This window comes from Staurois parvus, unplaced genomic scaffold, assembly GCF_062004578.1.
Source record: "Staurois parvus isolate SC_StPar_1 unplaced genomic scaffold, SC_StPar_1.0 ptg000058l, whole genome shotgun sequence".
Classification (NCBI taxonomy): Eukaryota; Metazoa; Chordata; class Amphibia; order Anura; family Ranidae; genus Staurois; species Staurois parvus.
In genome coordinates, this window is record NW_028317854.1 from 14,410,421 (window position 1) to 14,425,584 (window position 15,164).

Sequence of the window (15,164 nt, forward strand, 5' to 3'; positions counted from 1 at the left end):
CACACCTGGAGACGGCGGCGGCGGCGGCGAGGAGCGGTGTCTCGGTTCCTAAGACCATCGGAAATATGTGTTTTCCGATGGTCTTAGGCGACCCCTGTGGAAGCGTCGTTCGACCCCCAAAGGGGTCGCGACCCCCAGGTTGAGAACCGCTGATCTAGATGATTATAAATGTTCATTATCTTGAACTCTCACACTTCTGTTAAGTATATATTTGTAATATCAACCCCTTATCCCCCAATTTACTTTCAAGCATGTCACAGGACAAATTATCTCACGGGGAGATTACCCTGCAATATAGGTTACACTTGTCAATTATGCAACGATGTTCATAAGTAACATGTTCATGTAGTTTTTACCTGTGCAAGAGAATTCCAGAAGTCATCTGTTTTTGCATTATCGAAATGGTAGTTTTTAAGGTAATTCTAATGAGAAAAAAAACAATAGAATATTCTAGCATTAGTAGGGACATATCACATAGCATTTTTATTAATAAATGATCACAGCATTTATATTAAGCACACATATAGTAACCCTCTCTTTATCACATTCTGACAGCCTTCTTCCTATAATAGATGATTAAACAGCCCTTATTTAATTACATATGCTGCAAAATCCAGACTGCTCTATGCATTTGGTCACAAGGTGTTTGCTGAAGTAGATCAACGTTCACACAGAGTTACTTTTTGCTGATCTCTTTTAAGAAGCTGCCCCCAGGTCCTTTATTTGGACTCTTAAACAAATGTCTGGACATAGGTTCAAATGTTCTGCAGTTATAAAAACTCAGCACAATGGGTTCTCCAACTCAGGCAAATCATACTCTATATGATGTATTGTAAGGTGGCATAGTATTCAGGCTGAAGGGGTGTATTTTTACTTTTACTTTACTCGTTCACTTAAAGCGGATTTCCAGCCGTTTTTGTGTTTATTAAAAGTCAGCAGCTACAAAAACTGTAGCTGTTGACTTTTAATAAATGCAAACTTACCTGTCCCAGAGTCCAGTGATGTTCTCGCCATCCCTTCTCCCCTTCTCTCCTCCATGACGCCGGCATCTCAGCTGTGGGCACCAGGCTGTGACAGCTTGTGGCTTCACAACCTGGTGCTCAATGCACATGTGCGAGTCGCGCTGCGCCTCCTAATTGGTCCGGCAGTCTCCTGGGACCTGTGAAAGTTCTCAGGAGACTGTGGGAGGGAGGAGGGGTTAAACTTCCATCTCACTTCACTGTCAAAACAAAATATGGCAGTGGAGGGGGGGAGGATGCAAATAAGCAGAGCTTCTGCTTTTGAATGGAACTCCGCTTTAAGGTGCATATCCATTTTCCATGCAGTACATTTGAAAACAATGAGGCTTTAAAGGATTTCTTCACTTTTTTTTAAGTTGTCTTTTAAATATACCTCTTCTTACTTAGTGTACCCTGCACACAAAATTATTAACCTTCTTCCTTGTTTCTGAGTTCTTCACTGTGCAGTCTTATTGGCATAGGACATGGGCCTGCAGCACATTCACGCATTAGGCAAAGGATTTGGCTGGGATGTTTTTCTTTCAAAGAATGTGTAGCACCAGGCAGGGTTGCACAGTGAAGAACTCTTGAGAAATGCCAGTTATTAGTATAGTGTCTGCCCAGGTCCATATCCTGGTTATGGTTAGAACTATACTAGTGTCCCCAGTAGCATAGGGTCCCCAAAAACGCACTGTTAGCAGGATCAGCCCCGATCACTGGCATCACTTACATTTAGCCTCTCCCCCCAAAAAAGTGCAGTGTAGGTATATTTTTTTTTATCACTACCACCTCTGAAATATTGCCCGCAAAACCGCATTGTCAGCAAGATCATGCCTGAGCTCTGCTAGCACTAGCAGTTAATTTTATTTCTATCGAGCAAGCAGTCCCTGATCACTATCCAGGAGCCCTTTTTCCAATAGTTGCCACAAGGTACCTATATAGTTAGTGCTTGAAATGTCCAAAAAATGTACAGGATTCTAAGCATACCAGATGAGAGTGAAGGGGAAGCCTTACTGTCAGAATCAGGCTCAGAATATGAACCTGTAAAAAGCAGCGGCACCCTTACAGCTAGCTCGAACAATGGCGAAGAGGCTCCTTCTAAATTCAGGTGTACCTGACCCCATGCTGCCGAAGTGCTAGAAACACATAATTTTGCTCAGATGCAACAGGGTGCAAGTAATGGTGCTACACTTCTTTTTGGTGATCTGTCTAGCACCAGCAGTGTGGTACATCCTTGTCTGTTAGAGACCAGCACTGCAGTTTCATGAAGTGGCGAGCAGTGTATTTCACGGTGAAGAGGCGAGCAGTGCAGTACTGGTAAGGTGGCTAGCACTAGTAGTGTAATGCAACCACAGCCACCAAGAATTCAAGCACAGGCCCATAGAGGCCATAGTAGCCTTCCAGAGATCCATATCCTGATTAGCTGCCCCCACATTCAGCAGCACCTGTTATCCCCCATTTACAGCCCAGCCCAAGGTTCAGGTGGAAACGGCCAACTTAACAACGCCCCTCTTTTTTTTAGCTATTTTTCACTGAAGATCTCTATAATTTGATTGTGTACAAAAATAATGTTTATGCTCTACAGTACACCACCACCAACCTAAATTCATACCTTCCCAGACCATTGTAGTGGAAACCTATCACATATTCTAAAATGTTTTTGGCCTAACCTTTAACATGGGCATTACGAAAAAGAATGAATTGCTGTCATATTGGTCCACAGACTCAATTCATCATATGCTCATGTTCTCTGCTGCAATGTCCAGGAGAAGATGTGAGATAATAATGCGCTCTATGCATTTCAGTGACAATAAACTCTGTCACCCTTGGGGTGACCCTGACTATAATCAGCTCCACAAAATTCCACCCCTCATAAATTACCTGTCCTAAAAAATTGCATATGTGTCTATGTCCCAACAAAACATCTACATAGACAAGTCCCTTATACATGTTACAGGTAGGCTTACAATCAAGAAGTATCTACCAGCAAGCGTGTCAGATAAGAGGTTCAAAATGTATAAGATCTGTGAGAGGGCCACAGGCTGTACATACTGCTTTAGAATTTATGAGAGAAAAAACAGTCAAGTTGAGCCCCCCGGATGCCCAGACTACATTGGGAGCTGTCACCCTTCTTCTGTATTAGGTGAACCATATTTGGACAACTTTTTGCCCACAAGCTGATTGAAAAAAAAGAACATATGTATGGCCATTGTTAGGAGTGTGGCAAAAACCTCTAATGCTTTCCATACACGTAATGGTTTTAGAGGCCTTAAAATGCCAGGACAGTTCAAACACCCTCCAAATGACCCTTTTTGGAAAGTAGACTCCCCAAGGTATGTTGAATGTGAGACTTTTTGGGTGTCTAGCAGCGTATGGGGGCCCAAAATCCAATGAGTACCTTCAGGCTTTCAAAGGGCTTAACTTGCACATTTGATTTCCTGACTACCTATCACAGTTTTGAAGGCCTTGAAATGCCAGGATAGTACAAACACCATCCCAAATGACCATTTTGTGGAAAGTAGACCCTCCAAGATATTTGCAAAGAGTATTTTGCAGATCTCATTTGTTGCCACAATTTTTTGGAATATGAAAGAAAATGAAAATGTATTTTTAATTTGTTTTTACAATTTTCACAACTTTGTGACAAAAAAATTAGATCTGCTGAATACTCAACATACCTCTCATAAAATACCTTGAATGTGTAAGAAATATCTCATTAAAGTGGACAAAAAAAATCTTTTTCCAAAAACTTGTGGCAAAAAATAAGATCTTCCAAAGACTCAAAATGCCTCTCAGCAAATACCATGGGGTGTCTACTTTCCAAAAAGGGGTCATTTGGGGGCTGTTTGTACTGTTCTGGCATTCTCGAAATGTGATAGTCAGTCAAAAAGTCAGAGCTGCTTAAAAACTGCACAAATTCTATTATTTATACCATTTAGTACCATAGTTTGTGGACGCTATAACTTTCACAGAAACCAAATATACACTTATTGGGATTTTTTACCAAAGACGTATAGCAGAATTTATTTTGGCCTAAAATTATGAAGAAATTGGATTTTATTGGATATGTTTTGTAACAGAAAGTAGAAAGTATATTTTTTTTAAATAAATCAATCTTTTTTCATTTATATAATAAAAAATAAAAAACCCAGTGGTGATCAAATTCCACCAAAATAAATCGCTATTTGAGGGAAAAAATTATATAAATTTCATTTGGGTATAGTTCTGTATGACCAAGCAATTGCCAGCTAAGGTAGCACAGTACAGCAAAAATGGTCTGGTCATGAAGTGGGTAAAACTTCCCGGAGGTCAAGTGGTTAAAGGACAATTTCACTAAGAATAAAAGTTTTCCTTTCAAGTACAAATAAAAGTAGGATCATGTTAGATCCCTAGTTGAGTACATGTATTGTTTTTTTGACCAGTAGAATTGGTTTCCAGGACAGATGCTCAGCTCCAGCCTTGTTGGCAGAAGCAGCCCTCCAACAATGCTGCTAAAACCTAAAAATTGTGCAGCATTACATCAGTACTGCACTTGGTGGCAATAACTTTTCCATCACACATTATGAGCCATATTAACGGCTACTCTCTTGTTTTACTATGTCACTATTCACACCAAAGCATTCCGTTGAGATGGAAAAAAAATGTCACATTTCACTTTGCATGTGTTATACAGCACGACTGGGGAAATGTATGTGCTCAAAACCAAATAGCATATAATAAAATATTTGTACTTACCACAAAATCTATTTCTTGGAATGCAGTGAGAGACACAGAAATTGAGTTACAGTCAGGTTATACTTGCCTCCTACAGAAGGCTTGGTCACTGGCAGGCAGAAAAGTTGTAAGCCAGCCCATATAATCCCTCTTCTACCCACAATGCCTCAGTTTTGTGTAAAAGCAGTACCAAGGGCAACAGCAAAAACACAGGGCTCCTCAATGAACTACAAGAAATAGATTTTATGGTAAGCACAAAAATCATATCTTCTTTTTCATCCATTGAGGGACACAGGAATTCACATACAGTTGGGATGTCAAAAAGCAGTCCAACTGAGGGACAGACTATAGCCACTGACAAGACCATCAAAATGGATGGGGAATTTTCTGCAACTCAGAACTACATTTGCAGTAAGTGAAAAAGAGTGGAAGTGCTTCTTCTTCTGAAGAAGCTGTCATGTGATCACAGCGAAACACGTTGACATCATCACAGCACAACATAATGTGGCCATGCCCCCACGTACTGAGACAACCAGTTTACTCACTAGCAGGGCTAGTCTAGTGTGGAGGGGGTGAGACTAACTCCAAGTGTCACCAGGAAAGACTCGTGGCCAGGGGCGGACTGACAACTTATGGGGCCCCCGGGCAATAGGGGATCATGGGGCCCCTGTGTTCTTGCCCAAAGTCAAAAAAGCCTATGAAAAAGGTACCAGAGGCATCTCGTGGGGCCCCCTACTGACCCCGGGCCCTCGGGCAGTGCCGAGTTTCCAAATGGTCAGTCCGCCCCTGCATGTGGCACAGCTCAACAGAAGCCAGGTTTGTCCCTAGCCGAACATGCAGCAAGGTTGAATGCAGGTGGTCAATGAAAGCAGAATCATTGCCATAGAGGAAGGGAGTATGACAGATGGGTGGAAGTGGTGAGATGTTCTGGTCAAAAGCAACTTGCTCACTTTATGCCAATTAGCCTATCTTTTGTCCACTAACCCCTTCATAGACTGACCTGTACATGGACTGAGGTTCCCTGCTAGCCTGCTTGACATGTGTTGTCCTGCAGCATTGCCATCTTTGCTGTTGCCTTTCTATACTAACTAGCTGCTGCTCACTACAAACTGCTGCATCAAACATAGTTGCCACACTCATTGTTAACTTACAGTGTTGTATCTCTGGCAACGGCATTTCTACATTAACCTACTGCTGCTTTACTGTGGACTGCTGTCTTGGATTTCTCTGCATAATGCAGCTCTTTCACTGACAGCTCTTAGTATTGTATTGCCATCTCTCCATCCACATTCCTATGTTCACAAGTTTCTGCACTGCTCCCCCTAATGAATACACATAGTTACATAGTTAATCTGGCTGAAAAAAGACAAAACTCCATCCAATTCAACCATTAAAACAAAAAAGTTATAATCCTATACCCACAGTTGGTCCAGAGGAAGGCAATACACACTATGTGTAGCTGGAGCCATGACCACATGATTCCTCTGATATGATTCAATGTTTCATCTATGATTTATCCCAACCAGTGGTGTGACTTCCTTTTGTGGTTATTGCACAAATTGTTTCTGCAGGACTGTAACAGGAAATGTATATGCTAATTATTCTTTTTTCCTTATATGCTGTTATCTTGGGTTATAGTATGGAGTTTGCATAGATTTTTACCACTACTACAGTTGTTATACTGTTGCATTATGCATGTTATAAATTAATACCAAGATCCTAGGGGAAATAGCTTTGCATTTTCTCTTTGGAGGCTGTTATTTGCGGAGGTCTTTGTGACCCAGTTATGACCCCATCTTGAATTTGCAAACCTATTGTGGTTACATGTGACGTCACTTCTTAGGAATTTTCACAAGACAAGGTTTTTCTTATTTTATTAGGGTGAAGGGGTATTGTTCTTCCTATTCTTATTTTGTATTTATGGTATTTAATAAAGTTTATATTGATTGAAGCCACATATGTCTCTTAAGTAGCCTCTATTTTGCCAGGACCTTAGTTTTTTCTATCTCCCAGAACATTTTTATTAGAGGTAGATATACCTTCTTTATTTATTCTGTTGACCCTAATTACTGGGACTGAAAGTGACTTGAAAATCCACAATTTTGAGCTGTTTTAAGCAAAGGAAATTAAACACTTGCCCTTCAGAGGATTTACCCCCGGGCTATTTTTTGCGTTACAGTGCTGCGTTATTTTAACTGACAATTGCACAATCATGCAATGCTGCACCCAAATTAAATTTACGTCCTTTTTTCCTACAAATTGAGCTTTCTTTCAGTGGTATTTGATCGCCTATTCATTTTTTATTTTTTTGCGCTAGAAAAAAAAAAAAAGAACGACAATTTTTTAGAAACAAACAATATTTTTGACTTTTTGCTATTAAACATGTCCAGTAAAAAATGTAAAAAATCGAATTTTGTCATAAATTTAGGCCAAAATGTATTCTGCTACATTTCTTTACTGAAAAAAATTCCAATACAAGTAAATTAATTGGTTTATGTGAAAGTTATAGCATTTATAAATGGGCGCGTGCGCCCCCAACCCAGAAATGCAGAATCAGGTATATATACGTGATTTTGTGCAACCGTGCCACCCTGTAGCAGTATTTCTGCTATAGGTTGGTCGGGAAGCCATTAAGGTATTCTTCCAATGAAGACACTTGTTCCAGCGACAACTGTCCAAGATGGGATATCTCTTCCCTTGATGAGATTTCCTCTCATTTCCAGTTGTATCAATTGTATCTACAGGACAGAAAGTGAAGGTAAATTTGTCCAAAAGGACCCCTGACAGGGGTCTCATTTATTCCCTACTCTATCTTTAGCTTCATTTTAGGGCTCATTCACACCAGAAGCTGTACTAAATGCAAAGCTGCTGGTGAGCACTTGGAGGAAACAATGCTTGAAGCGCTGACCCTGGCGCATCACACTGTATTTTTTCTTTTTTTTTTGTTTTAGTTAAAACCTATTGCAATGTCACCAGTTATATACAGTCATGGCCGAAATTGTTGGCACCCTTGATATTTTTCCTGAAAATCAAGTATTTCACACAAAAAAGGTATTGCATTAACACATGTTTTGCTATACACATGTTTATTCCCTTTGTATGTATTGGAACAAATATAAAACAGAGGCAGAAAAGCAAATATGACATAATGTCACACAAAACCCCAAAAATGGGCTGGACAAAAGTATTGGCACCCTTAACTTAATATTTGGTTGCACACCCTTTGGAAAACATAACTGAAATCAGTCGCTTCCTATAACCATCAATAAGCTTCTGACACCTCTCACCCGGAATTTTGGACCACTCTTCCTTTGCAAACAGCTCCAGGTCTCTCTTATTGGAAGGACACCTTTTCCCAACAGCAATTTTAAGATCTCTCCACAGGTGTTCAATGGGATTTAGATCTGGGCTCATTGCTGGCCACTTCAGAACTCTCCAGCGCTTCTTTGCCATCCATTTCTGAGTGCTTTTTGACGTATGTTTGGGGTCATTGTCCTGCTGGAAGACCCAGGATCTTGGACGCAAACCCAGCTTTCTGACACTGGCCCTACAGTGCGACCCAAAATCCTTTGGTAATCCTCAGATTTCATGATGCCTTGCACACAGTCAAGGCACCCAGTGCCAGAGGCAGCAAAACAACCCCAAAACATCATTGAACCTCCACCATATTTTACCGTAGGTACTGTGTTTTGTTCTTTGTAGGCCTCATTCCGTTTTCGGTAAACAGTAGAATGATGTGCTTTACCGAAAAGCTCTATCTTGGTCTCATCTGTCCACAAGACGTTTTCCCAGAAGGCTTTTGGCTTACTCAAGTACATTTTGGCAAACTGTAGTCTTGCTTTTTTATGTCTCTGTGTCAGCAGTGGGGTCCTCCTGGGTCTCCTGCCATAGCGTTTCATTTCATTTAAATGTCGACGGATAGTTCGCGCTGACACTGATGCTCCCTGAGCCTGCAGGACAGCTTGAATGTCTTTGGAACATGTTTGGGGCTGCTTATCCACCATCCGGACTATTCTGCGTTGCAATCTTTCATCAATTTTCCTCATCCGTCCACGACCAGGGAGATTAGCTACAGTGCCATGGGTTGCAAACTTCTTGATAATGTTGCGCACTGTGGACAAAGGCAAATCTAGTTCTCTGGAGATGGACTTGTAACCTTGAGATTGTTGATATTTTGCCACAATTTTGGTTCTCAGGTCCTCAGACAGTTCTCGTCTCCTCTTTCTGTTGTCCATGCTTAGTGTGGCACAGACAGACACACAATGCAAAGGTTAAGTGAACGTCTCTCCTTTTTATCTGCTTTCAGGTGTGATTTCTATATTGCCCACACCTGTTACTTGCCCCAGGTGAGTTTACAGGAGCATCACATGCTTGTAACATTCTTATTTATCCGCAGTTGTGAAAGGGTGCCAATACTTTTGTCCAGCCCATTTTTGGAGGTTTGTGTGACATTATGTCGAATTTGCTTTCTTTCCTCCCTTTTTTTGTTTTGTCCCAATACACACAAAGGGAATAAACATGTGTATAGCAAAACATGTGTTAATGCAATACGTTTCGTGAGAAATACATGATTTCCTGGAGAAATATCAAGGGTGCCAACAATTTCGGCCATGACTGTATGTTCTGTTCACACAGCAGTATTGGGATGCAGTGGTTTCCTCCGCAGCACACTGCGCTGAAAAAAGTGCTGCAAACAGTCATTTTTTTCAGCGTACTCTGCCCTGACACAGTTGGGTTAGTGAAGTTAATGCTACATAAGAAAAACTAGCATCTGATCTCATGTTGTTAGGAATGTATAAATATAGATCAGATATTTTTGCATTAAATTTTAAAGCCTAATTTTGATGCATAATTTTTTACATATGGAATGTTACAGCCTTAAACTTCTTTACATCAAAACAATTAATGTGTTCCATATCTATAAGTTTTTCATTCTGTAAAGACTCAGTGTTGCAGCCTTGGTTCTCCAGGAAACAATGAGATGTAACTTCATACAAGTTGCCAACATGTATTTGTCAGATTGTTACAACATAAATCTAAACTGTACCTGACATCCTAATTGGAACTTTTGTGGAGTAATCCAGTCTTCAAGCATTCTCAAAATGGATGCACCCTAGACAAAAATTTAAGTTAGGCTAATTATTATTATTATTATACAGTATTTATATAGTGCCAACAGTTTGCTCAGTGCTTTACAATATAAAGGGAGAGAATACAGCAACAATACAGTTCAATACAAGAGGGTTAGGAGGGCCCTGCTCCTTGGAGCTTACAATCTAAGAGGGAGGGGCTGGTGGTACAAAAGGTAATAACTGTGGGGGGGTGAACTGATAGGAGGAATAGAAGATTCCGTTATTAGATGAAGGCAGGATAGGCTTCCCTGAAGAGATAGGTTTTCAGAGATGGGCAGAGTAGGCGATAGTCAGATAGATTGGGGTAGAGAGTTCCAGAGGATGGAGGAGGCTCTGGAGAAGTCCTGGAGATGAACATGGGAGGAGGAGACAAGGGAGCTAGAGAGCAGGAGGTCGTGGGAGGAGCGGAGAGGATGGTTTGGGTGATATTTGGAGACAAGATTGGTGATGTAATTTGAGGAAGAGTTATAAATGGCTTTATATGGTATTGTTCATAGTTTGAATTTTATTAATTGTGCAATGGGAAGCCAGTGGAGGGATTGGCAGAGAGGGGTGTCAGATATGAAATGATTAGTAAGGTGGATCAGTCTGGCAGAAACATTCATGATAGACTGAAGAGGGGTTAGCCCGTGATTAGGTAGACCAATGAGGAGGGAGTTACAATAGGAAAGAGATATAACAAGGGAGTGAATAAGTTGCTTAGTAGATTCAGAGGCTAAGAGTGAGCATATCTTGGAGATGTTGCGGAGGTGAAGTCTACAAGATTTGGACAGTGATTGGATTTGGGGATGAAAGAACAGATGGGAGTCTAGGATTACACCTAGTTTCCTGGCATGAGGGGAGGGAATGATGGTTGTATTATTGATCTTGATGGAGAAGTCAGGGGAGGGGGCATGGGCTGGAGGGAATAGTATGACCTCAGTTTTGGAAAGATTGAGTTTGAGGAAGTGGAGTGACATCCATGCTGATATGTCACTTAGTAGGTTAGTAATGTGAGAGGAGACTGAAGGGGTGAGGAGTGAAAGATAGATTTGTGTGTCATCAGCATAGAGATGGTACTTAAAGCCATGGGAGTTTATCAAGTGACCAAGGGAGGAGGTGTAAATGGAAAAGATTGCAGGACCATACCTGTTCCTCGCTCCAGCGCTGTACAGTCTTCCCGCGCCGGCTTCTGTGACAGCCGGGTGCCTACTGCGCATGCACGAGAAGCGCTGCGCTTTGTGAATGGCCCGGAGCCTTCTGGGACCTGTCATGTGTCCCAGAAGACACCAGACCATTCACAAAGCGCAGCGCTTCTCGCGCATGCACAGTCGGCACCCGGCTGTCATAGAAGCCGCCGCAGGAAGACTGCAGCGCTGGAGCGAGCAATAGGTAAGCTCCTGCAGGAGAGAAGAGCTGAGCGGCTGGCCCGGTATTCTGACATGGTGGCGGCAGAAATACCGGACCGGCCGCTTTACATTCGCTCCATAAGATGCACTGACATTTTCCCCCCTTTTTTGGGGGGAAAAAAGCGTGTTCTATGGAGCGAAAAATACGGTAATAGGCCTCTATTGTGAAATAGACCTCTTCATGCTGCTATAGATGCTTAGGTTTTTTAACAAACCTTTGCAGGGTTGCAGTAAAGTGTTGATGGGGGAATCCCTCCCATCGAGATATTCTGTTCTCCTAATGGGGGGGGGGGGGGCGCAGGGAGCTGTCCCTGCTGGGAGAACACAATAGTTATTACGAGAAGTGCTGCGCTTTGTGAATGACCCGGAGTCTTCCGGGACCTGTCATGTGTCCCAGAAGACACCGGACCATTCACAAAGCGCAGCACTTCTCGCGCATGCACAGTGGGCACCTGGCTGTCACAGAAGCCGGCGCGGGAAGACTGTACAGCGCTGGAGCGGGGAACAGCTATGGTCCTGCAGAAGAGAAGAGCTGAGCGGCCGGCCCGATATCTGACATGGAATACTGGACCGGCCGCTTTATATTCTCTCCATAAGACACACTGACATTTTCCCCCCTTTCTTGGGGGGAAAAAAGTGCGTCTTATGGAGTGAAAAATACGGTAATTACACTATCTACTATCCTATAAATAGCACAGCAGCCTTTCTAGCATATTCCAGATTTAATTGGTTGCCACTTTGGGTCTTGTTCTATTTATTGAAATGTTGTTCTATTGCTTGAAAATCTCACACAGTCCATAAAATAATGTGACTGATACCTTGTTGTATGAAATGGCATCAAAGACAGATGTGATCTCTGCTGGGGTCGAGACAGTGACAATAATTGGATGGGAGGACAGGAGTGCATCATCTCTCATTACAGGGAGCAGGTCATCAATTAAAATCTGGTCAAGCTGAAAAATAGAAAATATATTCATATGTAGACATTGTGAAGGCTGGAAATAATAAACATAAATAAAAAAACATAGAAACATATTTAGTTTCAGATCTAGGGGAAAACAGATCAAATATTCCTAAACCATATAGTTCAAGGGGCGTCCAAGTCAAACCAGGTCTTTTGAGTTTATATAATAAAAGAACAAATTCTGAGGAGTGGAAACTGCATTTATTTTTTTTATATACTCCCCTGCTACATTTATACACTTATCCCAGCGTTTAACTAATGCCTGGAAAGGTTCGGCATAGAAAGATTTGTCAGTACGCCTGACCCATCCTAGGACAGCCTGCTTCACTTTGTTGTCATTGTGTTTACTGTTCCCACAGAAAGATTCATCTCTGGTGCAATTTCACGACGGGTTATGCATCGATTATCCAGGATCAGGCGTTTCATGTGCTGAATGTTCACAGAAATGACTGCTGTGGGCTGGGAACCACCATGGTCGATACTGCCACTGACGGACATACCGCCATCTTTGAAACATTTACACCATTCAAATGTCTTACTGTGGCTGAGCGTCTCATCATCAAACTGTGCTTGAAGTCTTCTGTAGATATCTGTGGGTTTTATACGTTCGTTCACAAGAAACTTCCAATGTTCCAAAAGAGGAACCTCACCCGGTTTAAAAAAAAATACTGTAACTGCTGACTTTTAGAAATCATGTACTTACCTGTTTCTGGAGTCTAGCACTGTGTCCCTACAGCCTGTTCTTCTCACTGCTGTGGGTCACCAGCACCACCATCTTGGATTTGGGAGCTGACTGTGATTTCCTGTTGAATCATAGCCAGCTCCCCACTGTGTATGGGCGAGATCACATGTGAGAGGGATTCCCCAGCCTCCTAGGATGTGCAATATGTCCCAGGAGGCTGCAGGTGGGGAGGGGGTGGTAAAGGCAACATCTTTCTTGCCTAGGTGAGAACTATAAAAAAAAAAAAACACCTTATAATTGTTATGGATTGGGGTGGGAGGAGGATAAGTGGCACTTTGACTTTTGAGTGAAAGTTTGCTTTAAGGGCTGGTTTACACCACAATTTCTGTGTTCCAGATGCCTTTTTTACATATGCTTTTACCTCAATTCTGATGCAGTTTCAATGTGTTCCAGATCGTCCCCCCCCCTTTTTTATTTTAAGACTTGAAAATCCAGTGTGCAATGTGCATTCCAGTGCGTTTTTGGTGGCTTGCATGCTTTTCGATGCATTTTTGATGTGTTTATATGTGCTCCAACTCATTTTTTATGCTTTCCACAGCGGCATATTAACCATGAGGCAAACAAGGCATTAGCCTTGGGTGGCAATTTTTTTGGGGGGGCGGCGTCGCCCTCCAGAAGAAGTGACACAAGTGGCAGGGATGGGGACCTGGTGAGGCACTGCCAGAGCTCCTCCATGGAAAGATGAGGCTGCAGGGATAGCTTGCTTCTTCTTCTTTCACTCCGGTTAAGGTCAGTGCTGGAATTGGGTGGTTGTGGTGGGTGGTGGTTCCTGGGGGGGGGGGGGTGTGGTAGGCAGTGGATGTTCCTGGGGGGGGGGGGGGTTGGTGCCTGATGATTATAGTGTTGTCTAGGTCAAGCACAAGAAATAAATACACCACCAGTGTTCCATATACAAAAACTACAGCAGGTTCTACTTTTGTTGACTGCACTGGAACTGAGTGTATTGGTTTGAACTAGGGCCATTGGAATGCATGAAAAAAAAAACCCACTGCTTATGTGTTTTTATGCAGATTAAAAATGCAATGGGCTACATCTGGTGTGAACCAGCCCTAAGGACAGAATGAAGAAAACCATTTCAAATGCATATATTTCTTTATAGTATGTTGCAATACTTTTCTAAAGTCAAGCTTACCATGTTCCATAAGGGCTCAGCTGAATTCACTCCTGAATATTCAAAGAAGCTGGCAAAGCCTTCATTAAGCCACAGGTCATCCCACCAGTCCATTGTAACTATGTTTCCAAACCACTGAAAATACAAACATATTAGGAACCTTTATAAACATTCCCTCTGGTCTCTTCTCCCCCCTACAAATAAACATTGTTAGAGGGATGCTCACTCAGCACCAGAGATGAAGAGAAAACATGCACAATATAAAACAGCTGTAAGCTAAAGAGTTTGTTTTATAAGCAATACCTAATACAAAAATAAGAGGTATACAACTGTATGGGGCAGTTTATTTACTCCTAGGAAAGCATGGCTGCACAAACATCGAATCCTGGATATGCAGGTTTGTCGGCAGACTCCAAGAAAAGAAGAGTCTTGAATAAAATAAACCTGTGCAAATGTTTCTCAAAATAGTGTTTTCAAGTGTTTTCATTGGAAGTCTTCAATAAAATACGCTGAAATCATATTAATTTTCACAATCACACAAACACGAGATGATCTGCAAATGTCTAAATATAAAAGAGTGTTTTTGTGAAGCAAGGTACATAAAACTGTAAACAAACACCTTACACTAAAAATGTACTTCATCTATTTAGTGTGAAAATTATTTCTAAACCTCTAACGTGGATGGGTATATGAGGTAGTATTAAAAAGTTTCAAGACTAGTTTTGTAACACGTTAACAGATGGCAGCAGGAGGCTGCATGCACAGTCACAGGGCTCACTGACCTTCATAAGTCAGTGTGCTGAAAGACATCGTCTTGTGTACATCGGGAGCTGTGCAACTGGTGCTATTCTGACCACATGCATTACCACGCCTGCTATTTCATCATAGACAGCAAGTTAGAACAAAGAGCAAACGTGAAATTGTGTGTGAAACTGGGCAAATCTGCCACAGAAACGTTTGACATGGTTCGGTAAGTTTACGGTGATGCTGCAATAAGTCGTTTGAGGTGTTTTGAGTGGCACGTGTGCTTCAACATCACTGGAAGACATGAGAGATCAGGAAGATTTTCAACGAGCTCAAAACACAAAAATGTCAAAACCATTCGACAACTTGTT

At 41.9% G+C, this 15,164-nt stretch overlaps 1 protein-coding gene across 1 annotated transcript in view; it reads right to left on the reverse strand.

Annotated features, from left to right (window-relative positions):
- The window catches only part of ENPEP (glutamyl aminopeptidase), a 94,176-nt gene that overhangs the window by 35,280 nt on the left and 43,732 nt on the right, over positions 1-15,164 (reverse strand). Inside the window, exons 6-9 of the mRNA XM_089668508.1 lie at positions 14,071-14,184; positions 12,051-12,185; positions 9,760-9,825; positions 357-422 (exon numbers count right to left, since the gene is read on the reverse strand). Coding sequence (XP_089524634.1) covers positions 357-422; positions 9,760-9,825; positions 12,051-12,185; positions 14,071-14,184 — 381 coding nt within the window. The remainder of the gene's footprint in view (positions 1-356; positions 423-9,759; positions 9,826-12,050; positions 12,186-14,070; positions 14,185-15,164) is intronic.